Raw genomic sequence first — 25290 nt, 5'->3', positions numbered from 1 at the left:
GTGCATTGGCGTCTGTAGTGTAGGTGTGAGACCGGTAAACTTTTTTTGGGGGGTATTTAAATCTTTTTTTATTTTACACAACATCAATAAAATTTAGGGTATTATTATCATTATTATTATCTTTAATTTATAAGGCGCCACAAAGGGTCCGCAGCGCCGTACATAACATACCAAAAGCAGTGACCCATGACACAACATGATACAGAAAGAACAAAAATGAACAAGAATATACACACAGACACAGGTAACATGGTGATGCAAATCAAATTATTACTGGGACAATAAGTGAAAGTGATGGTAGAAATCAGCGAGAAGTAGGCCGAAGCTTAAGAAAATAGGGCTAGGGAAGCAGGCCAAGGGGTACAGAGGGTGATGGAATAGTAGAAGCAGCACACAAGGAAAGAGGACCCTGCTCCTGAGAGCTTACATCCTAAAGGAAAGGGGGAGACACAAATAGGGTGGTACTAACTTGGGGAGAGAGTTAGGAGGAGGACTGATAGACTTGAATAAAGAAATGAGTCTTAAGGGCACGCTTGAAGCCTTTGAGAGTAGATGCTTAGGGTACAAAAAATAAATACGGATTAATTATACATTGCACTTGGGGTTTACACACATACAGTAACAGAGTATCAACTGATCAAGTATACAACTATAAGAATACAGGCAGAAGCAAAAAAAATATTAATAATCAAAATTTGTAAAATTTGTAACTTGCACATTCCAACTAGTAGATGCTGTTATTGAACCTATGTTCCCTAAGGGATTCCTCAGAAAGTGGCTGGTGTTTTCCATTATATGGGAAGAGAAAAGAAGGGGAGAAAAAGAAAAAGAAGGAGGGAGGGGGAGGAAGGGTCTTAGAGGAAAAAAAGAAAGAGAATGCGGAAGCTGGGTCCATGCAATAGGGGGTAAAAAGAAAGAAAAGAGAGAGATGAAGAGGTAAGAATCAGGCAGAAGAGTGGTGAGACCTGCACTACCCCCATTCGGCATCGAGTATAAAGGTGTGACATAGGGAATTTACTGGGTGCCAGAAGTGGGGTCTGGTGGAAGTCATACCAAGGATCCCAAACCTTGTGGAATTTAGTTACTGGGTCTCGAAGGAGGCTTATTAGATACTCCATAGATGCTATATACCAAATCCGAGAAACGACAGCCTGGAATTCGGGCGGGCGGGAGGATTTCCAATCTCTGGCTACGTGCATGTGGGTGGCAGCAAAAACATGTTGTACCAATATATCACTATGTTTAGAGAGGGTTTTGATTGAGGAGCAGAATAACATGACCATAAGGTCAGGGGCAGGGGAGGGCTGGCACATTTCAGCCCAGGGGAGCAAGACTTGACTCAGCAGCCTATTTTAAAGAGAAAAAATGCAGGTGGCCCAGTGACCTAGCCCAAAATAGCCCTCTATGGGACTGCCCCCCTGTCCCCCTGTCCCTGTTTCACAGTGTAGCCGCTAGCTGCAATTCATCCCTCCTTTAGGGGGGTGTGATAATTCGGGGTTTTGTGCTGACATTCTCCAATAAACCTTCAGCCCCCTATTCACTGTTTCAGAAACAACTTGCTTGCAGACTTTCCACATTATCACTGTAACCTAACTGTGCAAAATTTTCCTATTGGCCATAGCGCATTTATTTATCTCAGCAGTATCTACTTTTAAAATAGTTCCTCAGCGCACATATAAGTCTGCCAGCAGTGTTCACCGACACAATCTTAACACTGGGTTATCTAGGACACTTGCTATCAGTCCTGTCAAATATCTCTCAGTTCTCTTGTAGTCTCTGTCTGTCTGTATTACCCAGTATTGTTTTATTAATGTTTGTTAACACTATGGACTTTGCTGGTGCTATATAAATAAATGTTGATGATGACGATGATAACCATCAAAGTGTCGACAAGGAACAATTGTGGATCCTGGTCATTTTATATTAAATGGGGATATTTGTGCCTCCCTGATGGTTGATGTTCCCTACTTTGGTGGCATTGTCTAACTGAATCTGTATGGAATTTCCCTGCAACCGAAGGTGATCCTGAATTGCAGTGTTTAGCTCTCAATTCCACAACAATAATTGGAAGCTTTGCAATCACTGGGGAACACAGATCATAGGACCAACAGTGAAGGACAGCAGCCCACCAGCGTTAGAGGCTGGCGTCTATTATCACAATTGTCCAGTTCCAAGGGGTTGCAAGGGGATAGCCCTTATTGTGGTCGTTGTCTCTCAGCCTCCAGCAACATCCGTCTGTGAGTCAATAGACAACTTACTAATTTCAGTAATTCCAACATGAGTGCCGAGTGTCTTCAGGATCAAATAGTCCAAATGGATCCATTTGGTTCCTGAACCAAAGCCAGGGTTTAGTAGAAACCCGTTCCTCCGTGTTCTGCTATCACTGGGATAATCATACCCGCTGTGAGTAATGTGTGAATGGCTAGCCACATGCCCTGGCATCTAGTTAACAGGGAAAGAGGTAGAGGGAAGGTAGGAGGTAGAAAATTGGTGATATATCCTCCATATGGAATGTCCCTCACCCAGGAATGTGAAATGGAATGAAATTCGATGATCCCTATAAAGCAGCAGACAGGCTCAAATCACAGCCTCTGCTAGATGGGCAGGATGTCCGTCATGGTGCCTGTTTGTCTAATGGCATTACCTGATGGCTTCTTAGTAGACCAAGCCTGTTTACCTCTCTGCTGTCCTGCACAAAGAGCTGAGAACTGCCAACTTGATGACTAACCCCTGCCTTTACCGCAACTGGAAAGGACTGAAATGCAGACACCCAAACTTTTGGCTGATTTACCAGTAGAGGGAAACATTTGACACCCATTGCTAGGCTAATAATTTTATCCAACCCCGGCCTGAATAAGACATCACCATTATAAGCAAATCTTTTTTGACTCTATTTTTGCTTCCAAATATTGAGCAGAGGACTCAGCGAGCCGAGACCATCAAAGCTGGATTTCTGGTTCCGATTTGATCAGTGTTCAGAGCTTCATCCCCCAGATATTCAGATGCCTCCTGGATGTGTGCCACTAAGGTTGACTCCCTGACCTCAAGCCATCTAAGAGTTACTCGGGCCACATTTCTGTGACCTTGTTAACCCAAACCCAGGCTAAAATGGGTTTTAGTGAGGCATCAACTGCTACATAATTAGATTTAAGAATGGACTTGAACTTCCTTAAGGGCTTCGGCATTCGGTATAAGAACAGAGGTAGCTTTAGACCAGTGTTTCTCAACTCCAGTCCTCAGGACCCCCTAGCAGTACATGTTTTCCCTATCTCACAGGTGTATTCATTACTGACTGACACGGTGTAGCAGGTGGTATAATTATTTCACTGATCACTTGACAGTCCTGCACTGTTAGTGAGTCCTGATGACTGGGGTTGAGAAACACTGCTCTAGACAATGACGCTATAGGGCAGTCCACCTTAGGTAGTACTCTACCCCATGTCCAGCATACCCCAGTCATGTAATAGTCTGCAGAATATAGTGTGGTGCTCTTGTCAGATGGTGTTCAGCCGTGGCTGCTTTACTTCTGTCTTCAGAGAGTGTCGGGACCCACAACCAGAACAATATTTAGACACTTTTTAAGGAATACTCTTTATTAACAGGGTTAAAAAAGGAAATTGGAAGGGATAATTATAGGGGCAAGCATGTGGAAATAATTCATGTTCTAAATTATAAATAAATTATTCTACATAATTTTTTTTTAAAAAAGACTAAAGCGGAAAAAAGTGGCATCTCACACACACACACACACACACACACACACACACACACACACACACACACACACACACACACACACACACACACACGTCTAAGTGAACTGGTATACAGTGGTATTCCTACCTTCATTGTAAAATTGTCACATTACATTCACTTACATTTTCCATACCGCCACTTCTAAATTTCCACTTCGACCACTGGATCTATATCTATACCAGAGAAACTGGCACAGAGGGGCTACAGACACTTGCAGGCGAGGAGTGGCGGGATTGGCTACTCAGCACCAGTAGGAGAGGTCAGGGAGTGGTGATGGCAAGTTAAAAATTGCGGCAAAATCCCAAATACACTGATAAGCAATAGAGCGGCAGAGTAAGCCCATTCTGTCATTGGTAAATGATATTTGTCAGGGCGATGTGAAGACCAATGGTTTGCACATCTTTAGAAGAAAGCTAATAATATGTAAATTATTACCACGAGTAAAGGGGGTGCTTTGTAACAGAGGATTAATCAGGTTCTGGGTTTTAGGGGTGTTACACTGCAGAAAAGGGAAGAAATCTTTTTTCAAAAATAAATGTCTTGCTTGCAAATATTGCATCTGATCAGGAATCAGTAAGCGTCAGTCACCAGTACAATGACAAGCGGGATGACTTGCTTCCTCCTCATTCCTCTCTGTACTACTGCTCTTTTGGTTTCGCAGTTTTTCCCGTCATCTTTTGGATTTTCATACCAAAGCGTACCAGGAGACCAAATGAGGAGACGGAATTCGGGAGAAAGTTTTCGAGGACGTAACTCTGCAGAAAGGAGAGATGAGCAGAATATGTAGAACACAAATGGTTTGCGTTAAAGTTGAAAAAAAGAACGAGAAAGAGACTTTCCCCATTTTCTCTTTGCAGAGCGAGCTCAGGAGTTGTATTACAGCTACACATTACACACACATGGGGCACACTAATCCCTACCTGGATAGAGTGGGAGAGGCAGCCGCTTGTCCGACTGGTGTATCCCACAGTGTTCAGAGCTTCCCTGGCAAAATCCGCTGCATTTTTCACAACAATATTATCCTCAATATTATACATCATGGGGGTGGAAACCATCAGAGGCATCACTGACTATAGAGATACAGAAAAAAACGTATTATTAATCTGTTCACCATGTGCCCAAGAAACCTCTGAAGGTGTTTGATATATGTCCCCACAAAGGTGGTCTGGGGTTTATAGATGTTGCTCTGAAAACTCTAATATCTGCAGTAGCTCTCCAGTAAATCACAAATTGCACTGTTAAAGTTCCATTTCATGCATTGACCATATGTAGTATTTAAAGTAACTAGGACTAGCCATGACATGAGAGGACTAGCTATGACATGAGAGGACTAGCCGTGACGTGAGAGCACTAGCCGCGGTGTGAGAGGACTAGCCGTGATGTGAGAGGACTAGCCGTGGCGTGAGGGGACAAGTCGTGGTGTGAGAGGACTAGCCGTGGCGTGAGAGGACTAGCCGTGGCCTTAGAGTACTAGCTGTGATGGGAGAGGACTAGCCGTGATGTGAGAGCACTAGCCGCGGTGTGAGAGGACTAGCCGTGATGTGAGAGGACTAGCCGCAATGTGAGAGGACTAGCCGTGGCCTTAGAGTACTAGCTGTGATGGGAGAGGACTAGCCGTGATGTGAGAGGACTAGCCGCGGTGTGAGAGGACTAGACGTGGCCTTAGAGTACTAGCTGTGATGGGAGAGGATTAGCCGTGGCCTTAGAGTACTAGCTGTGATGGGAGAGAATTAGCTGTGATGTGAGAGGACTAGCCGTGGCATGAGAGGACAAGTCGTGGTGTGAGAGGACAAGTCGTGGTGTGAGAGGACTAGCCGTGACATGAGAGGACAAGTCGTGACATGAGAGGACTAGCCGTGATGTGAGAGGACAAGTCGTGGTGTGAGAGGACAAGTCGTGGTGTGAGAGCACTAGCCGTGGCATGAGAGGACATAGTCGTGGTGTGAGAGGACTAGATGTGGCCTTAGAGTACTAGCTGTCGTGTGAGAGGACTAGCCGTGACATGAGAGGACTAGCCGCGGTGTGAGAGGACTAGACGTAGCCTTAGAGTACTAGCTGTGGTGTGAGAGGACAAGTCGTGGTGTGAGAGGACAAGTCGTGGTGTGAGAGGACTAGCCGTGACATGAGAGGACAAGTCGTGGTGTGAGAGGACAAGTCGTGGTGTGAGAGGACTAGCCGTGGCATGAGAGGACAAGTCGTGGCGTGAGAGGACAAGTCGTGGTGTGAGAGGACAAGTCGTGGTGTGAGAGGACTAGCCTTGACATGAGAGGACTAGCTGTGACATAAGAGGACTAGCCGTGACATGAGAGGACTAGCCGTGACATGAGAGGACAAGTCGTGGTGTGAGAGGACAAGTCATGGTGTGAGAGGACTAGCCGTGACATGAGAGGACTAGCCGTGGCATGAGAGGACAAGTCGTGGTGTGAGAGGACAAGTTGTGGTGTGAGAGGACTAGCCGTGACATGAGAGGACTAGCCGTGACATGAGAGGACAAGTCGTGACATGAGAGGACTAGCCGTGATGTGAGAGGACAAGTCGTGGTGTGAGAGGACAAGTCGTGGAGTGAGAGGACTAGCCGTGACATGAGAGGACTAGCCGTGACATGAGAGGACTAGCCGTGGTGTGAGAGGACAAGTCGTGGTGTGAGAGGACAAGTCGTGGTGTGAGAGGACAAGTCGTGGTGTGAGAGGACTAGCCGTGGCATGAGAGAACATAGTCGTGGTGTGAGAGGATGAGAGGACTAGACGTGGCCTTAGAGTACTAGCTGTGGTGTGAGAGGACTAGCCGTGACATGAGAGAACTAGCCGTGGCATGAGAGGACAAGTCGTGGTGTGAGAGGACTAGCCGTGATGTGAGAGGACAAGTCGTGGTGTGAGAGGACAAGTCGTGACATGAGAGGACTAGCCGTGATGTGAGAGGACAAGTCGTGGTGTGAGAGGACAAGTCGTGGTGTGAGAGGACAAGTCGTGGTGTGAGAGGACTAGCCGTGACATGAGAGGACTAGCCGTGACATGAGAGGACAAGTCGTGACATGAGAGGACTAGCCGTGATGTGAGAGGACAAGTCGTGGTGTGAGAGGACAAGTCGTGGTGTGAGAGGACAAGTCGTGGTGTGAGAGGACTAGCCGTGACATGAGAGGACTAGCCGTGACATGAGAGGACAAGTCGTGACATGAGAGGACTAGCCGTGATGTGAGAGGACAAGTCGTGGTGTGAGAGGACAAGTCGTGATGTGAGAGGACTAGCCGTGACATGAGAGGACTAGCCGTGGCATGAGAGGACAAGTCGTGGTGTGAGAGGACTAGCCGTGACATGAGAGGACTAGCCGTGACATGAGAGGACTAGCCATGGCATGAGAGGACAAGTCGTGGTGTGAGAGGACTAGCCATGACATGAGAGGACTAGCCGTGACATGAGAGGACTAGCCGTGACATGAGAGTACTAGCCGTGATGTGAGAGGACTAGCCGTGATGTGAGAGGACTAGCCGTGACGTGAGAGGACTACCCGTGACATGAGAGGACTACCCGTGACATGAGAGGACTAGCTTGTGCAATTTTCATACAAAATATGTGAAACCTAAAGTCTCTAGAAAACACCACTATTATGATAAATAAAATAACCCCTAGCAGGCATACCGGTTGGTTGCAAAGCCCCCTACACCCTTAGTTCCCAATGTAATCACCCCCGTGCTAGCCAATTAATGGTCAGTTCTCCAGGTATGAACAGCCGGGAAAACTATGAACGAATACTGCAAGCTGATTGGATGAAACGGCAATAACCGTTTGAGTTCTAGACCAACGATTAAGCAAATTTGGGGTACAGGGGTTATTTATAAATGGAATTTTTCTCATGTCTTCGCTATGTGAAGGCAGGTAAGCTATACTATGCATTATGTTTATATATATGTATTGTTGTGTTTATACATATCAGTGGCCGGCTGACCTAACAGGCTCCCATGTGATCCAGACATCTGCGTTCTGCGCTGAATTGCCAGTGTATGGCGAATTTGGAAATTAAAACCAGGCTGAGACTCGGGGGTAAATGTATCAAGGCAAATCGTGGGTGATAACCCGCGATTTTAGTCAACAAGTTGTCAGATGTTTTAAACTGCATTTTTTACTCTGATCTTTAAAATCGCTGGTCATATCTGACGATTTGCTGCGATGTCAAACATCTGTGAAAAGTTATGTGACATGTAGAGACCAATCAGACATGGTCATAGCTCAGCTTAAATTCAGATGAACGGTAATCAAATCGTACACATGGTATATTCTGGACCGTTACCTGTACTGTAATCCCCTCAGATTTATATTCAGCATTAAGACCGCTGGAAAAGTAATCCACAAATACCTAGAGGAGATAGAAAGCAGGCTGTTATCACAAGCAGAGTTAGGGAAGCAGGGGGAACTACAAGTTCCAGCATGTCCTGTGAGTCAGAGAGCCACAGAACCACTCTACTGTCTACCAATGGGAAAGCGAACGGATATATCTGGAAAAATGAAGAGGTGGGTTTCAGAAAAGAACATTTTGATTTTAATATTTTGCTCTCAATAATAACAGCTGTTCCATTAATACAAATATGCCAGTTTCACCACAACGTACCATGCTTATTTCAAGTAAAAGGACATCACATAGTTATTTAAAAAATAAAATAAATAGATATTGGGCCAATAGTTCTAAATTCTGTGCATTGATTCACAACTTTTTAAAATAACTGGTTCAAATAAAATATAGTTTCAAAATGCTTTTTATGGGTACACAAAAGTGGTTTATTATGTAACACTATACAAGTAAACGATGATGATAATAATAATGTACATTTAATTTAAGTAAGCACATGTAAGTGCATACTAGTGGAATTACATGTAAGTGCTGCGGAATTAGTGGCGCTATATAAATAAATGATGATGATGATGATGATGATGATACTCCATGACCTAGTACCAGTGGCAGAATAGTGGCCCATAGAATTTTTTTTGCAAGTGGTTCGGCAATGCCACTCTAGCCTATCAGCCCCCCCACTCTGCTCTCAAAATAACACTGGTTCAGAAAACTTGGCAAAAGAGCAGAGCGGCGACCTTGATGTAAGCGGTGGACTCAGATGGGTGGTGGGCGACCTACTGGCACCTAAACAGGCTCTCCGTCAGCACCTCCCTGCAGTCCTGCTTGGCATGTTCTATAGAGCAATCCATACCATCACATAGTGAGGTCACCCGGAGTCCTGTTTACCACTTCCTATCCACTACCGAATATAAGATCAAGTTAAACTTTAAACAGTTAGTGAAACTACCGCATTCCGTTTAACCAACAGACATTCCGAAATACCCAGTCTAAGGTCTCCCAATGTGAATAGCACCATTAAACTTTCCCCATTCCCCAAAGAAGGTCTCTGTCCCCAGCAACTTTTAAAACCTTCAAACCTTACGCTCTGAACTACGTAGGAGGATTCAGGCGGTCAACGCAGAACACTGAGCCAACATAGGCAGAAATGGAGCCCCAACACTTTCAATTCAGCTGATAGGAGACCTGGTAACATCATCACTCATTTAGAAGTGCAGTGGAAGTCCTAATCAGGTCTTTTCAAACACTAACAACATTAGATCCAGAGTAACTCAAATCTAGTCGCATGTAACATAAAAATAATAAAAAAAGAAATATGTTGGAAATTGCAAGTCTATTCACACTTTGACAAGAGAGGCCATAAGCCAAACACACTTAAAATCATGTGTGTGTGCCTGTCATGCACTTACCCATTCGGGGTGAAGTCACCTGCATACCCAGCCAATAATATCCACTGAGAGGGTCCCAAGCTTCCCTATATTTTCTCACCCCAGTGGATGCTGGGTCTCTTGATCCTGCACCGAATACCTCTCTCCCACCCGGCTATTGTCATGACTATTATTTCTTGTTTGCAGTAACCTTTTATTCCTTCTCACAGAGGAGGCACAGTAGGCAGGAGGGCATTGCAGTTATTCACTAGAAGCATATGGTGCTTCCGCTGATTGGCCAGGGGTCACTTCCCCCTTCGAAGCAACCTAACTTTTGGTCCTTTTGTGTGGAGGACCCCTTGACCTGTTTTGTGAGAGCACATCATTGTCGAGTCCAGATGGAGAGTAGTCGCTCTGTTGCCAGAATTTAGCACCGACCAATCGTAAAGGATTATTTCCTGGGACCAGTGGTGAAATGGTCTGACCTTCCAGTTTTTGATTTTGTAAATAGTTCTGCTGACTGCTCTGCTCTCGCTGCCACCTTTTCATATATTAATTTTATATCTAAATAAAACTGTGACCTTTTGCCAAATTTAATATGGTGTCTGTGTGTTTGTTTATAACAGAAATACAGTAATAAGATGAACATTAGAAGGAGGTTGGGTGCATGAAAAGAATGACATCAACACTATGCAGTTGATATCTTCCCTGAAGCTTTATTTATTGAGACACAGCACAGCAGAGTATTGCACGCATTTCATCATAAAATCATCTTACGAGTTGGTTGATGGAACTGACAATGAGAAGTTCATAACTTATTCTACTTATACTAAATAATATGTCTACCTTCACAATTGGCCAAAGTTTGTGTAATGTGGTTAGGATACTTTCTCTAAAAGTTACATTTACAAGCTTTCAGCAATTATCTGTAAGATTCTTGTGCAAGTGTTAATGTTGCCAGATTGTATTATTAATTATTATTGTCCAAGCTCTGTTTTGCCTTCAATTCAAAATATTATAAGTTCTCTATTGCAAAAATCTCCTCCGAGATGTCTTCTTGTCTAAATAGCTACAAAACGCACAAACATTTGTCTCTCTTCTTACAAACATACTGATGACTTCATCTAGCTATAACGGGTAATCTTGTAACCGGATAATGAGATTATAGATACCTTGGAGGCACTGTATACGGTTACTAAGGGCATCGGGCGAGTGCCAGATTCAGACGAGATATTTATGATCAGACCTTTCTTCCTAGAAAACAAAGGATAACAAATATCAGTTATTGAGCCGAAGTATATGAACATCTAATAAATATAGTCCCAGGCTACACTGTGTGTTTTTATGCATTAAAGATTTACTCAGATCCAAGAGAGTTTTTTCCGTTTCATCACATCTTTGCCAAATTCCTCTCAGGTCTTATTTACCATCGTTGCCTTATTGCTATAGGTTTGTTGTTTTGGTGTTATAATTATGGGCAGCATGGTGGCGTAGTGGTGAGCACTTCTGCCTTACAGCACTGGGGTCATGAGTTCTATTCCCAACCATGGCCTACCCACAGGGTGCTCCCGTTTCCTCCCACACTCCAAAAACATACTAGTAGGTTAATTGGCTGCTAACAAATTGACCCTAGTCTGTCTGTGTCTGTCTCTGTCTGTGTGTGTGTGTGTATGTTAGGGAATTTAGACTGTAAGCCCAATGGGGCAGGGACTGATGTGAGTGAGTTCTCTGTACAGTGCTGCAGAATTAGTAGCGCTATATAAATAAATGGTGATGATGATGATAGTAGTTTAGGTAAAAAAAAAAAATATACAGATCAAATCAAATTCATCCTCTCATCCTGAAATACCCCAGCCCATCCAGAGAAAGTAAAAAAAAAAACCATATACAGCATAGTCAAATTTGCCTTAAATGGGCAAAAATATTTCCTGACCACATACTGGCAATCCGATTCACAAACAATATTGTGGTACTGATGACTGTATATTCTGTTTTGTTGAAGAATGTCAAATCCTTTCTTAAATGTACCAATACCAGTTCTTGTGAGAGTGTGTTCCACTGTTTCAAAGCTCTTACAGTAAAGAACCCTTTTCATAGCTGGAGATAAAATCTCTTCTCGTCCAGCCACAAGTGGTGGTGATGTGTCTTCTGTGGGAGATCCTTAAATCAGACAGTCTTTCCAAATAACTACACCTTATTAATTTAGTTGCCCTTCTCTGCCCCCTTCAGGACACACTTGCTGTGAATTGTAACCAAAATAGAACGTTACGTTGTTCAGACTAATTAAAAGTTTCCTACTGAAGAGTAGATGTTTATCACATGTTAATGTTTCAGCAGGAGTCTGAGGTCTGGTATACTGTATGTATACTGTATGTATCACACAAAGAGCTGGATGTAGCAGGATAGTTAGAAAATCTTTTTCTACTGACATTATATTTGAAAATAAGCGTTCTGTAAATGAGGACCAATGTATGTCCATAGGAGGTGTGGGTGTTTCAGCTTTCATGTTTGGTCCCATAAGGGACAACTACAACGGAAATGAAACTCTAATAATACTTTATTACAGTTAAATAGTAAATGTCTTTAATTTGTCACTATTTAAAATCTCAAGTGGAGATAATATGTCTGTTATACGTTTTTACATTTTTGCGGTAGTTTTTCTTTAATTGTAATATTTGAGGGGTTATTGTAGTGTTTTGAAAAATCTCATATTTTGCATAAATTAGACACATACCTTGCTACCATTTTTGGAAGTATAATGCGGGTCATCTGGAAATAAAAAAATAAAAATAGGTGCATTATTTCACTATGTCACCCTGCAGGGATAGGGGCAGACTCATAGCTCCCTTCTGTCTGTGTCACCCTGCAGGGGGAGGGAGAGACTCATAGCTCCCTTCTGTCTGTATCACTGTGTCACCCTGCAGGGGGAGGGACAGACTCATAGCTCCCTTCTGTCTGTGTCACTGTGTCACCCTGCAGGGGGAGGGAGAGACTCATAGCTCCCTTCTGTCTGTGTCACTGTGTTACCCTGCAGGGGGAGGGAGAGACTCATAGCTCCCTTCTGTCTGTATCACTGTGTCACCCTGCAGGGGGAGGGACAGACTCATAGCTCCCTTCTGTCTGTCTGGCACTGTGTTACCCTGGAGGGGGAGGGACAGACTCATAGCTCCTTTCTGTCTGTGTCACTGTGTTACCATGCAGGGGGAGGGAGAGACTCATAGCTCCCTTCTGTCTGTATCACTGTGTCACCCTGCAGGGGGAGGGACAGACTCATAGCTCCCTTCTGTCTGTCTGTCACTGTGTTACCCTGGAGGGGGAGGGACAGACTTATAGCTACCTTCTGTCTGTGTCACTGTGTCACCCTGCAGGGGGAGGGAGAGACTCATAGCTCCCTTCTGTCTGTATCACTGTGTCACCCTGCAGGGGGAGGGACAGACTCATAGCTCCCTTCTGTCTGTCTGTCACTGTGTTACCCTGGAGGGGGAGGGACAGACTCATAGCTCCTTTCTGTCTGTGTCACTGTGTTACCCTGCAGGGGGAGGGAGAGACTCATAGCTCCCTTCTGTCTGTATCACTGTGTCACCCTGCAGGGGGAGGGACAGACTCATAGCTCCCTTCTGTCTGTCTGTCACTGTGTTACCCTGGAGGGGGAGGGACAGACTTATAGCTACCTTCTGTCTGTGTCACTGTGTCACCCTGCAGGGGGGAGGGACAGACTCATAGCTCCCTTCTGTCTGTGTCACCCTGTAGGTAGATCACTTACCTGAACTGCTGACATGATGTTGCAGTTAATGATGTCCGTTAATTTCTGATGAAATAGAAAATAGATGAATTAAACCAGGTCATTCCATACCTCCCAACACTCCCATATGTAAAATCAGGACAAACTAGGGCATGTCTCTGTTCCTCCCCAACCACAAACATTTCCAGAGAGGACACATCAAGCTTTCTGGCTGCAATAAATCCTTAACCATGAAAATTAGGACTCAGCACTGTCCCGTATGAAATATATTCGGGACCCAATTACCTCCCGTGTACCTTGCCATTAGCCCATGCCCCCAATTAGGTCACATATACGGGCTCCAATTATGTCCGATATACCTTGCTATTAACCCATGCCCCCAGTGATATCACATATCCTGGCCCCAATTATCCCCCATGTACCTTGCCATTAGCCCATGCCCCCAGTGATATCACATATCCTGGCCCAAATTATGTCCTTGTCATTAGCCCATGCCCCCATTGATGACACATATTCGAGCCTCAATTATCTCCCATGTACCTTGCTAATAGCCTTTGCCCCAAGCTATGGTATTATGAGAAGATTAACAATTATATTTGATACTCAATAAGATTGACAGGAGAGCTCTGGGAGGAGATAAAGGGATTATGTGGAAGAGAAAGAAAATAAGGAACCAAACTGTATTAAAATGGTGAGAACATTTTATACATTTACCCCTTAATGAAAAGAAGAATAGAGCGTGCTCCATAGTGCATAAAAGACTTTATTAACAATGTGTCTTTTTCGTACATAAAGATGCATAACAGATAATAATATCCAAACATATACACTCTCACCCGAGTATCTGCACTGCATTGAAAGATATACAGAAACATGCATTAAGCCCCCGCCCAGTGCGTTTGATCACAGAAGATCTTTGTCTCCTTGGAGGGATTAAAAGCTTTAAACCAGGGGTGTCCAACCTTTTAGCTTCCCTGGGCCACACTGGAAGACGACGTGTTGGTTTGGGCCGCACATAAGATACACTAACAATAACGATAGCTGATCATCCAAAAAAACATAGAAAACATAGTTAACATATATATATATATATATATATATATATATATATATATATATCACTTTTTTTTCAAAGCCCCCTATACTTACCTTTCAATCGCCCTGTTCAAAAAATCCTCTCTAGTTATTATACTATAATCACTTTTTGTATTGTTTCGATGCAATATCAATAAAGTGCATTTAAGCCAGGCATTGTATATCAGGGTGCCCTGACCAGGCCTGCGGTACCTGACATATACATCACTGTGACCCCAAATTGTCACCTGTTTTGCTAATTACACCACTATGTTAGTTAAGGGATAACAACTTATAATGGGCCAAAGAGAATAATATATAATGCCCCATTAGTATTACAAGTAGAAGTATGTAGCAGGGAGATAAGGTCCATGATGCTCCAGGACCAGGTGACTTTTATTCACTGGTCAGGGTCCCTTGAAATAATAAAACAAATCCCCCTTAACTTACCTTTTAATCGGCTTGTTCTCCTGTCCTCTTCTCTTCTTTTCTCTAATTCTGTGCTGCTGATTGTTCTTCTCGCGCGGGTGTCTCCTCTGTGCTGCGCTCCGCAATGGATGTTGGGCGTGATGACATCACGCCCGACATTCACTGCGAGCACCTCACGGAGGAGGAGACAAGGGAGGGAGCCGGAGTCCCAGCTGACGTGACCGCGTGAGCGCAAGGTAAGTAGTTTCTTTTCTTTATTTTGCAGGATTTTTTTGCAGGATTTTTTTTTTCCACTAACAGTGCTGCCCCCTTGCCACAACCAAAACTCCTTCTGGGCCACATTTACAGGCGTGCTGGGCCGCATGTGGCCCGCTGGCCGCGGGTTGGATAACCCTGCTTTAAACGATCAGGGATGTTATCTGCTATTTCCCAACGTCATCGGTGATAATTTAGACATGTAGTTGGTATTTATTGTTTTTATATTAGTATTGGTTTTGTGAATGTGCACTGTATTTTTTAAAATTCAATTAGGATATAAAAATATAGAGTAATAAACCCGACGCAGCTGCCCAAATATGGAATCCACTGTATGTATCCTTGGATGGTTAGTGTGGAATGAAAGAGTGAGAGACCTAATTCCCACAAGTCAGAAAAATTATCAACCTAAAAGCTGAAACATATCTCATTTACATTATCAGTTTGGCAAGAGAAACAGTTGACGGGACCTGGACAGACCCTTCCTGCACTCATTTTATTTCCAGGATCAATTAAAAGAGGATTTTTGTACTTACATTAAATCTCTTTCTCTGAATCCATCTGGAGGGCACTGCTACCATGGGTTGTAGGAGGGTGCATAGATTTGGCACTTAAACAGTTAACTAACTTAGCTTGCTGCTGACTCCTCCCCTCTGCAACCCCACAGGCCTTAGTGTAATTCTAAAGCCCCAAGGAAGGGAAAGCAAAGAAGATACAGCAGAAGAGCAAAAGGGACGCAGTGTCCCCAGATGGATTCAGAGAAAGAGATTTACCGTAAGTACAAAAATCCTCTTTTTTCAATCATCCAATCTATACATGGCCTTCAGTTCTAGGACATTGATAGGAAGGAATGCCTCTCTGCTGGACCAAAGTCCTTGTAGGCGAAGATGTAACACCACCGCCCCCAGACCTGTAGACTGTCATCCATTATTACCAGGGTCCATAGCCACAGAACAAAGGACCGACCCATCTTTAAATGGCTCTGATTCAGCCACCAATGAAGGGAAATACGAGTCTCTGTGGAGATATGGATCCATTGGGTGTTGAGATTGACCGGAGACCATGACCATTGCCTTAAAAATGTCTCACTGGAAGGTGCGAGAACAAAACTATCCATAAGGGAGCATTTCTAAGGTCGATCCCATGAGCCCCAGGAGCTTCATACCTAAGAGCATGAAAGGTTGGGAAAGAGTGAGAACTCTTCTTACCAAAGTCTGCAGAGAGCGAGCCTTTAGCTCCAGAAGGAGGACCCTCTGAAGTCTGGTGTCCATCGGGAGACCAAAAAAATCATCCTTTGGCAGGGAGTCAATAGGGACTTTGGATCATATATTATCCATCCATGTTGCTCTAGAATCTGGATGGTGAGATTGATAAGCAGATCATCTAAGTAAGAGACAATGTTCACTCCCAGACATTGCTGGCGTGTAGCCATCAATGCCATTATCTTCATGAATACTCCTGGAGCAGTGGAAAGAATGAAGGGCAGCACCCTGAGCTTCCCTCAATAAAACAAAGGCGAGACTGGTGTCCCTCTTAAATGGGGACATGGAGATATGTGTGTTCCGGATAGCTACGGGTGCCAGAAACTCCCGAGGTTTCAACCCGTTGATCACTGAACGTACCGATTCCATACAGACTTTGTCCACCTGAAGATGTTGGTCGAGACCCTTGAAATTTAAGATTGGCCAAAAGGAACTGTCTGGTTTGGGAATTGAGAAAAGATTTGAGTAGAACTCCTGATCTTTCTGTGTCTCCGGGACTTTGCATATAACTCCTGCGGAAATAAAAGAAGCGACAGAGAGAAGCATCACCTCTCTTCTTAGCAGGTCTCGTAGCGAAGAGGTGACAAAGAACTGATGAGGAGCAGGTCCTACCAGATCTATGATGTAGCCTCTTGACATAATACTCAAGACCGAACTGTCTCGGGATGATGCCCACTGCTCTTTGAACAACTGTAGACGACCCCCTACCCCCACAACCGTGAGGTTTGGTTGCCGAACATCTCTTGGAATGGGAACCTCTGCCCTTGTGGGAGTGACCAAGACTAGTAAGGGATCTGCCTCTAGTAGCAGACTGGCCTCTGGATGCCAAATTCCCCTGAAAGGGCTGGCATAAGGATCCAAACCTTGGTGTTCACGGTCTGGGCACATTGACCGGAAGAAAAATGCTCTTGCCACCCGGTCCCTGGCATATCATGTTATCCAATTCTGGTCCGAAAAGAACCAGAGTAAGAAAACGCCTCTAGGGACTTCTTAGATTACACATCCGCATCTCAGGAACAAAGCCAGAGGGTCCTCCTAGCCACAATCGCAGCTGCAGACACAGAGGACGAAATGAAGGCAGCATTTTGAGCAGCCTCATAACGGTAACCAAACACTTCCTTCAAATGTAGGACCTGCTTTGAAATGAACATTGACAGTCACACTTATGTAAGCGACTGTCACAGAGTCTGCAGAGCAGTACGGTATCAGCCCAACTCCTTGGGCACATAAACTACACTGAGGTCTGTAGGAGTTGCAGAGGGGAGGAGTCAGCAGCAAGTTAAGTTAGTTAACGTTTAAGTGCCAACTCATACAACCCATGGTAGCAGTGTCCCCCAGATTTGGATAAATGAGAAAAATAACAAAGCTGCTAAGTTCCACCTACCACCCTGAAAACAGTACCCGATCCCTTCTAAATGCCACAAGCAAGTCACACTTACCTGGTTCACATCGGGTACATTGAGAAACTTACAGGCCGCATCATTATAGGCCATTCCAACATTATTCACTGCAACAGAAATCACGCAATTAACTTGGTGTTTGGACTGAGAGAGAAGAAAGAAGAAGATGTAGAGCGAGAGCCATTGGTGACCTCCTACAGCAAAGATCTGATTTGTGCAATGTTTAGCTTGATACTAATGCCACGTCTCCTCTCATTTTTATAAATAGTGTTGCTTTTGATACATGTAATAAAGGTAATATTTTATATTTTATTTATAATATTGTGCAGCCAGTATGTCATGTCCATTATGTATTTGGAACTCTACATTCAGCCTGTTTCAGGGTAGGATCTTCTGTTCAGTATGTGAAGCACTATAGACTGTAGGAAAATCTAGGAACAATATGCACATAGGCCTCTTCTAATCAGTAGAAAGACTTCCGTATGATGCTGCTTCCATGACAGACTATTGAGTGTATGCTTTACCCCCAACATGAAATAAAAACACCAAATCATGGCCTGATAACTACCAAGGACTCCAACATCCAGGTCCTTCAAGCCCTCCTCAATTTTGGGATATATTTCAGGTCCTCCCGTGAAATCCGCCTGGATTATCTTGGTTTTCCGCCCTGTCTGGAGCTCTGTGGAGGCAACATACAGCTGTGTTAGCGGTCTAAGAAATATCCATTCTAGCTCAATCTGGGGAACAGTCTCTCTTGAGAGGATGAAGTCTATTGGTATCAACGATAATGACATAAATGTTTTCTTTACACGTCCATGCAACACGCTCTCTGGGATTCACGCAATCTAAATAGGAACGTCACATTAAACTGGGCCGGATTTCCCAAAGACCGGTGTAACAGTACCGTTGAACATGTACTTTACATCCCCATGTCCCCCTAAACTGTCTGCCCTAGCACACATTAAGACTGTGTATTCAGTATGTGTGTTTTCATTCCCATAGTATGTCTGTGCTCACCCCCATACTGTGTTTGTATATCAGCCTTAAGATTGGTAATATGTGAGACTATGTTACATTATCTATTGCACTCTAGGTGAGGTATTCATGCTAGTTCTAAGGCTTCCTATTGTTACTTATACCAAAAGAGTAAGTCTATGTGTGTTCTAGATCTGCAGAAACAATACATCAATAATTATATTATCAAGTAGACGAGACTATTGTTTAACGGAAGCTATATCTGTTTGCCTAAACCACAGGAGACCTAGCTAGGGGTAGTGTCCCCGTCCCCCCCCTCTGTTCCAGAATCTAGTCAGGCAAGTGTTCTGTTTAAAGCACAAATGGAGTGACTAGTCCCCATTACATAATAGATTGTAAATATTCTGCACTGATATTTAACCACACGTTACCGGCTAAAAGTGAGAAACTGTAAGATTGTGTTTTTAGCTTCATCTGTAGGCAAACTAGATAATGTTTAGTAGTGTATTCACAAGCCAGACATGGGGGCTTTCTATGTCTGATTTTTAGGAAATGTGTATTGTATTCCTATGCCTGAATATCCTGAAACACAGCAGACAGCCAACCACACCCCTACAGCCCGAGGCTATTCTGTGGGTATAAGAAAGAGCAATTGAGTGTTCACAGGACATGAGAATGATCAGGCTGGTGTAGGAGGTAAATGGTTCCTGCCAGCTGACGGAGGACGGAGATCGGGAGAAGGACTGCGAGGACCCTTGTTCCTCTTCCTTTGGATAAGTTACCCCAGGTCTTGTGAATCTATGTGCTCACCGAAAGCGAGGTGACAGTGAAGCCGGACCGGTGCCCTGCTGGCAGTCACTGGGGCTTCACACTCCCAGAAATAGTGCTAAGAGGTGTAGAAGGAGCTGGTAGCAAAGCCTATGTCTATAGTTGGATTTCCCAAGGTGGCCATAATAGGAACGGTATTGTATTGTATCTACTACCCTCGTGTCCATTGTGCATACCTGTAATTATTACTCCTGTACATATGTTGGATTTTGTGCCTGTTGTTGTTGTTCCAGTAATAAAAGCTACCTTTGGTAAAGTTGGATATCTGCCTGTGTGTAAGTATTTACCCACATACAGGGGAACTCGGTAGGCTGTTCAGCCTTGGTAGACACCGTTCCCTCACAACGGGTAATTACAGTTGGTGACACCTTCAAGCTTTCATTTCTTAGTTTATGTATGCCCTCTTACCTTAAATCTCCATCTTAGAAACATAGAATTTGACGGCAGATAAGAACCACTTGGCCCATCTAGTCTGCCCATTGTTACCCTATGGTAACCTTAAACCTTATTTGATCCTTTATTCTTTATAAGGATATTCTTATGTCTATCCCAAACATGTTTAAACTGCTCTACTGTATTAGTCTCTACCACCTCTGATGGGAGGTTATTCCACTTATCCACTTCCCTTTCTGTGAAGCAGTTTTTTCCTCAAATTTCCTCTGAACTTACTTCCCCCCAGTGTCAGTACATGTCCTCGTGTTCTAATGCTTCTCTTCCTTTGTAGAATGTTTCCCTCCTGCACCTCGTTAAAACCCTTGATATATTTGAAAGTTTCTATCATGTCCCCTTTTCCCTTCTCTGCTCCAAACTATACATATTAAGTTATTTTTGTCTTTCTGGGTAAGTTTTGTTCTGTAGGCCATGCACCATTTCAGTCCTTCTTCGTACAGTCTGCAATGTATTTATATCCTTCTGGAGATATGGCCTCCTGAACTGGACACAGTATTCTAGATGAGGCCGTACCAATGACCTATACAGTGGTATTATTACGTCTTTCTTTCTGCTACTGATTCCTCTCCCTATGCAACCAAGCATTTGACTTACCTTCCTCATTGCTTTGTTACATTGCTTACCTGCCTTTACGTCACCTGAAATAATGACTCCTAGATCCCTTTCCTACGTCCTTGTCTGGTCTCTGCTTAAAGACTGACAAACACCGGAATCTCTTACCTATCCCTTCCGCAACTCTTTGAAGCTTCCTTAGAGTCCGACTGATGAGAACAATATCGAATCCCCTCCGGGCCAACTATGAACAAGAAAGGAGTGTTAAAGATACGATAATCAAATGGATGATAGGCACACCGATGTACACTGACCTCTTCTGCGTAGGCCTTTCCTATTCCATCCGTCGCTCCTGTAACCACTATAAGATGAATGGAAAAAAATAGAGTTTAAAACATAAAAGCCAAAAGTGGTGACTGAATTTTAGCTACATATATAGAAGACTCTCCAAATGTTTATTTGTGAATAATATAAAAACGAACGCATTTCAGCACAGATTTTTCTTATACTACACCAAGTCCTTTCAGTTTATCTTAATGAGTTTGACAACTTTTAGACTTGTCCTTCTTGATTAAACCTTCCCCCTTCCAAACCTCTGACTAATATCTCTTTACCAGTTAATTATACCATCATTTTACCTACTTAAAAGTTTGCTGTTTCGGTATCACCCAAAAATAGTCATTCTCCTTTACTGCCCACCGTCAGACAATACCAAAGTCACGTCATTTCCACCTGCAAAATGCCTCCAAAATACACCATCTACTCACCCAAGAACTCACCAAGCTCTTCAGCCACACCCCTATAATTTCCCTTCTTGACTATTGCATCCTCCTTCTCTCTGAGGAGTGAGGTTATTGAAAAGGGATAAAGGGCTGCATTTAATCAAATAGGGGCTTCTTAAGTGGTAGTGGGTTGGACGTCTAGATGACGTCATGACAATTACACTTTTATTGTTTTCCCAGCAAACAAAGGAGCACTACAATAAATAAATATTTGGTAGAGGGGTCTCCGGACTGTGTGCACTATGCACGAATAGCCAGATCTGTGGTAGCTTTATTATGCCAAGAGAAATTGTTGTTGACAAGCTCAGTGCCAGTTCCCGACATTGCCGAGGAACTTCCCGACATTGCCGAGGAACTTGATTGGGGCGATAAAGCCCTCTCTATCGCCCGTATCAAATTTCAGACATTTTTGAAGGTGTATTTTCTAGAGATGTTCACTGACCCCCGTGTTCTGGTTTTGGTTTTGGCTTTGGATCTGGGTTAACTTCATGTTTTGGTTTTGGCTAAACCGTCCTCGTGTGTTTTGGTTTTAACTTTGGATCTGTATTTTTTTAGAAAAATTGCTCAAATAGGCTAAGACCACATAATTTTGCTCTTTATTTGTTCCTACATTATAATTAACTCAATGACACTAATTTCAAGTCATTTGCAAGTCAATTTTGACCACCTCACAGGTCACAATATTATTTTCATACACTTTCGGCCAAAGACTGCAGTGAGCACAAACACACGGCAGTTCACAGCACATCTAGGAAACATTGCCACACAGCAGTTGCAGAAAAGAAAAGTGGTGTTAGATGTAATTACATTTTTCAGAGTAATCCTGGATAGGAGAGAAATCATCTAGCCCTAGCAACTTGGATGCAGGACTAACTCCGATCACTACTGAGGATATTGATGAGGAAGGTGTTGTCTGTGTGGCTTTACAAATGCTACAAATGGCTAGACAACTGTTGTCAGGATTGGGTAAAAATAATTCCACACATAAGAGGTGGATTTTTTGGTCTTATGTCCAGGCATGACAATGGTCTTCTTAGCACTGGCAAGAGCTGCTTCCACTGGTGCAGGACTTACACAAACAACGTCATCCTCATCAACATCCTCATTAGCGCCCTTGTCAGCTACACATATACCCCCTCATCCTGTTGCATTTCCAAAGTGGCATCCTCAATTGGTGCATCACCGACTACACTTGGGATGTTCATGCACACATCTGTAGAAATGCTGAAAGGGGCCTTCTTCACGGGTACACTATCAGACAGGTCAGGATTACACATAACACTCGTGGATGGACTCTCTTCAGGAATTTGTGTCATTTCTGAATCTGAATATACATTTTCCCATATGGCCTTACTGTTTTCTTCCAGATCGGCTTTCACACGTAAAAGTATGTGGACACCACTGTTGGAGTCCGAATGACAAGGTCTCGCTTGGTCATGACTGACCTTACAAGAAGAGGCCTCAGTGACAGTTGCAGAACTAGCATTCATAGAGAAGGCCTCATTCTTTCCCTGCCACTGCGTGTGTAGAATGACATGTTGGCAATTTTTTTTTTCTGCAGATAACTTTGCCTGGATTACAGGTCTTTTTTTCTTGACCAAGGTGAAAGGTGTTTTTTTACATTTTGGTTTCCCTGACTTACAAACACTATGCACTTTAACATAAGCTTTACCAGATGACGTAGAGGGATTATTATCATCATGACTGGTTCCAGAAGCTGCTTGGTGCTCCTGCTCTTCTGTGTACTGCTGTGAACCCGTTTTGATAACACCTTACACTTTGACTGCAAATTCAGAAGACCAAGCCTGCCAGCCCTAGTATTTGTATTCCAGCAATGACAATTAGCAATGGAGCTCTCCTCTTTGTGGGTCACCTATATACCACAGTATAATGTGACACTAGATTTACACCAAGCCTGGAAGCCCTAGTATTTGTATTTCAGCAATGACAATTAGCAATGGAGCTCTCCTCTTTGTGTACCACCTATATAACACAGTACAATGTGACTGCAGATTTACACCAAGCCTGGAAGCCCTAGTATTTGTATTTCAGCAATGACAAATAGCAATGGAGCAATGGAGCGCTCCTGAATGTTACTGTAGAAGAACACTGCTACCCCTCCTCTTTCTATTCTACATATGATGCTGCCCAACTGCTGTACAGACTGCCAAGAACTGTGCTACCCCTTCTGTGTCCCTCTGTGAAATGGTGCTGGATCGCCGTGGAGTGCGGTACTTACAGAATTCAAAACTCGCGAGATCCGACGATGTAACAATGACGTTTTGCCGCGTTTTCAATTCCGAGGGCGCGCAAAAGTACCAAGCCGGCTCGGCTCGGTACTCGGATCTGCTGAGTTCCGGTGTGTTCGGTTCTCGGGGAACCAAGCCTGAGCATCTCTAGTATTTACAGCAAAACACGAGTATTTTAGGAATGTGATAAGTGGTATGATGCACACATATAAATCCCCCTTTTCCAGCATCAAATTATGTTGTCTATCAATTCAAGGATTTCAAATCAAATCACAAGTTTCATCAATGACCGAATACCAAACTATGTGTTTGATGTACCTGTTTATAAAGTCCAGGACCATACCTGCTGCCAAGGCCATAGTGCACAGCCAATACAATTGGGATGGGTTTAAGGGATGAATTTATTTAAATATTATGTATTTAATTTTATTTTCACTTTAGTATTTTTATGTAGAGCCATATGAATTGGTTAAATTATATCCAGAGCCATACCTGGTATCAAGAGTAATAATCAAAGATACATCTAGTGCCAACACCATACTTGCCAACATTTTTTTTGTCCCCTCTGAGATATCCCAGAGGGGACGGCAAGCACAGCGGCGGAGGGGGTGGAGCACCACGAATGGCGTCATTTTCGCTTTCTCCCATGATGCGATGTTGCAAATGCATATTATTGCCATGGTGACGGTGGGGCAGAAAAATTACACGATTCACAGTTATTTAAAAGCGCTGACCATGCCCCCTATCCCGTTATCACCGACCCAAATGTCGGGCGCTATGGTATACAATTCCTGGGCTGCGTGTGTGTGTATATATGGCATGGTGTAGTAGTGTCTGTACTGGGCTGTGTGTGTATATATGGCATGGTGTAGTAGTGTCTTTACTGGGCTGTGTGTGTATATATGGCATGGTGTAGTAATGTCTGTGTATGTATATATGGCATGGTGTAGTAGTGTCTGTACTTGGCTGTGTGTGTATATATATGGCATGGTGTAGTAATGTCTGTGTGTGTATATATGGCATGGTGTAGTAATGTCTGTACTTGGCTGTGTGTATATATGGCATGGTGCAGTAGTGTCTGTGCTGGTCTATGTGTGTAAATGTAGGGATAGTAGTGTACGTGGAATATAGAGCATTATGTGTGTTAGGAAGCTGGGACTACACCAGAGACACTTACCTGCCCAGCCTCCGTACTTCTTAAGGTCAGTCCTCCACCATCTGGAGAGAATATGAATCCTGAATCCTTGCAGCAGCTTCCATGCCTGTTTCAGAACCAGGTAGGACAGAGCCAGTGACCCCAAGACATGGAAACCGTGAGACAGGAGACAGTCCGACATCCTATAGAGCCTCCACCTCTCCACAAGTGCTGATCTCACTGACTGGCTGCAGGGACGGAGACTTCCCAATATTTATAAAACAAAACAACGGACACAGAAATATTTCCCCAAGATCCACTCCCAGATCCTCCCCATTGTGCTCCCAGATCCTCCCACAAGAGTCCCAGAACTTCCCACTGCACTCCCAGATCCTCCCATTACAGTCCCAGATCCTCCCACTGCACACAACAGGTACTATTCCCCTGTGTCACCATCCCTCACCTGGCTGACAATGACACAGCAAGCAGCTTGCACAATAACTGCTGCCTCTAATGCACATATATAGTAATGTACAGCAGTCACCCTATCACATCCAGCGAGGCGGAGATGTGTAACAATCATAGGACTAAATGACAGGGTGGAAAGGTAACTGCATGTCTCAAACACACTCATCAGGTTGAATGGGATCGTTGTATTCTGTATGTGCATCTATACTACTGTGCCATTAACAG

General features: G+C 43.7%; 1 protein-coding gene across 1 annotated transcript; it reads right to left on the bottom strand.

Moving 5' to 3' along the window:
* Positions 1-1779: 1779 nt before the first annotated feature.
* Positions 1780-24908, bottom strand: LOC142151089 (very-long-chain 3-oxoacyl-CoA reductase-B-like). Its single transcript, XM_075206399.1, has 11 exons — positions 24640-24908; positions 20746-20792; positions 20600-20675; positions 18195-18305; positions 17666-17733; positions 13228-13272; positions 12199-12233; positions 10637-10718; positions 8041-8106; positions 4677-4826; positions 1780-4511 (listed from the first exon to the last, which is right to left on the bottom strand). The coding sequence occupies exons 1-11, from the start codon at positions 24797-24799 to the stop codon at positions 4395-4397; spliced, it is 957 nt and encodes a 318-aa protein (XP_075062500.1). The 5' UTR covers positions 24800-24908; the 3' UTR covers positions 1780-4394.
* Between the last annotated feature and the right edge of the window lie 382 nt (positions 24909-25290).

This window comes from Mixophyes fleayi, chromosome 4, assembly GCF_038048845.1.
Source record: "Mixophyes fleayi isolate aMixFle1 chromosome 4, aMixFle1.hap1, whole genome shotgun sequence".
In the NCBI taxonomy this organism is placed as follows: domain Eukaryota; kingdom Metazoa; phylum Chordata; class Amphibia; order Anura; family Limnodynastidae; genus Mixophyes; species Mixophyes fleayi.
This window is presented reverse-complemented; position numbering and strand designations above follow the sequence as displayed.

Excerpts from the sequence above, each read along its gene's own strand:
- LOC142151089 (XM_075206399.1), bottom strand. The coding sequence starts at position 24,799 with ATGTCGGACTGTCTCCTGTCTCACGGTTTCCATGTCTTGGGGTCACTG. Across the intron at positions 18,306-20,599 it reads AAGAGTTGCGGAAGGGATAG|AGCTCCAGACAGGGCGGAAA; the intron begins GTAAGAGATTCC and ends TTGCCTCCACAG. Across the intron at positions 13,273-17,665 it reads ATGTACCCGATGTGAACCAG|AAATTAACGGACATCATTAA; the intron begins GTAAGTGTGACT and ends CTATTTCATCAG.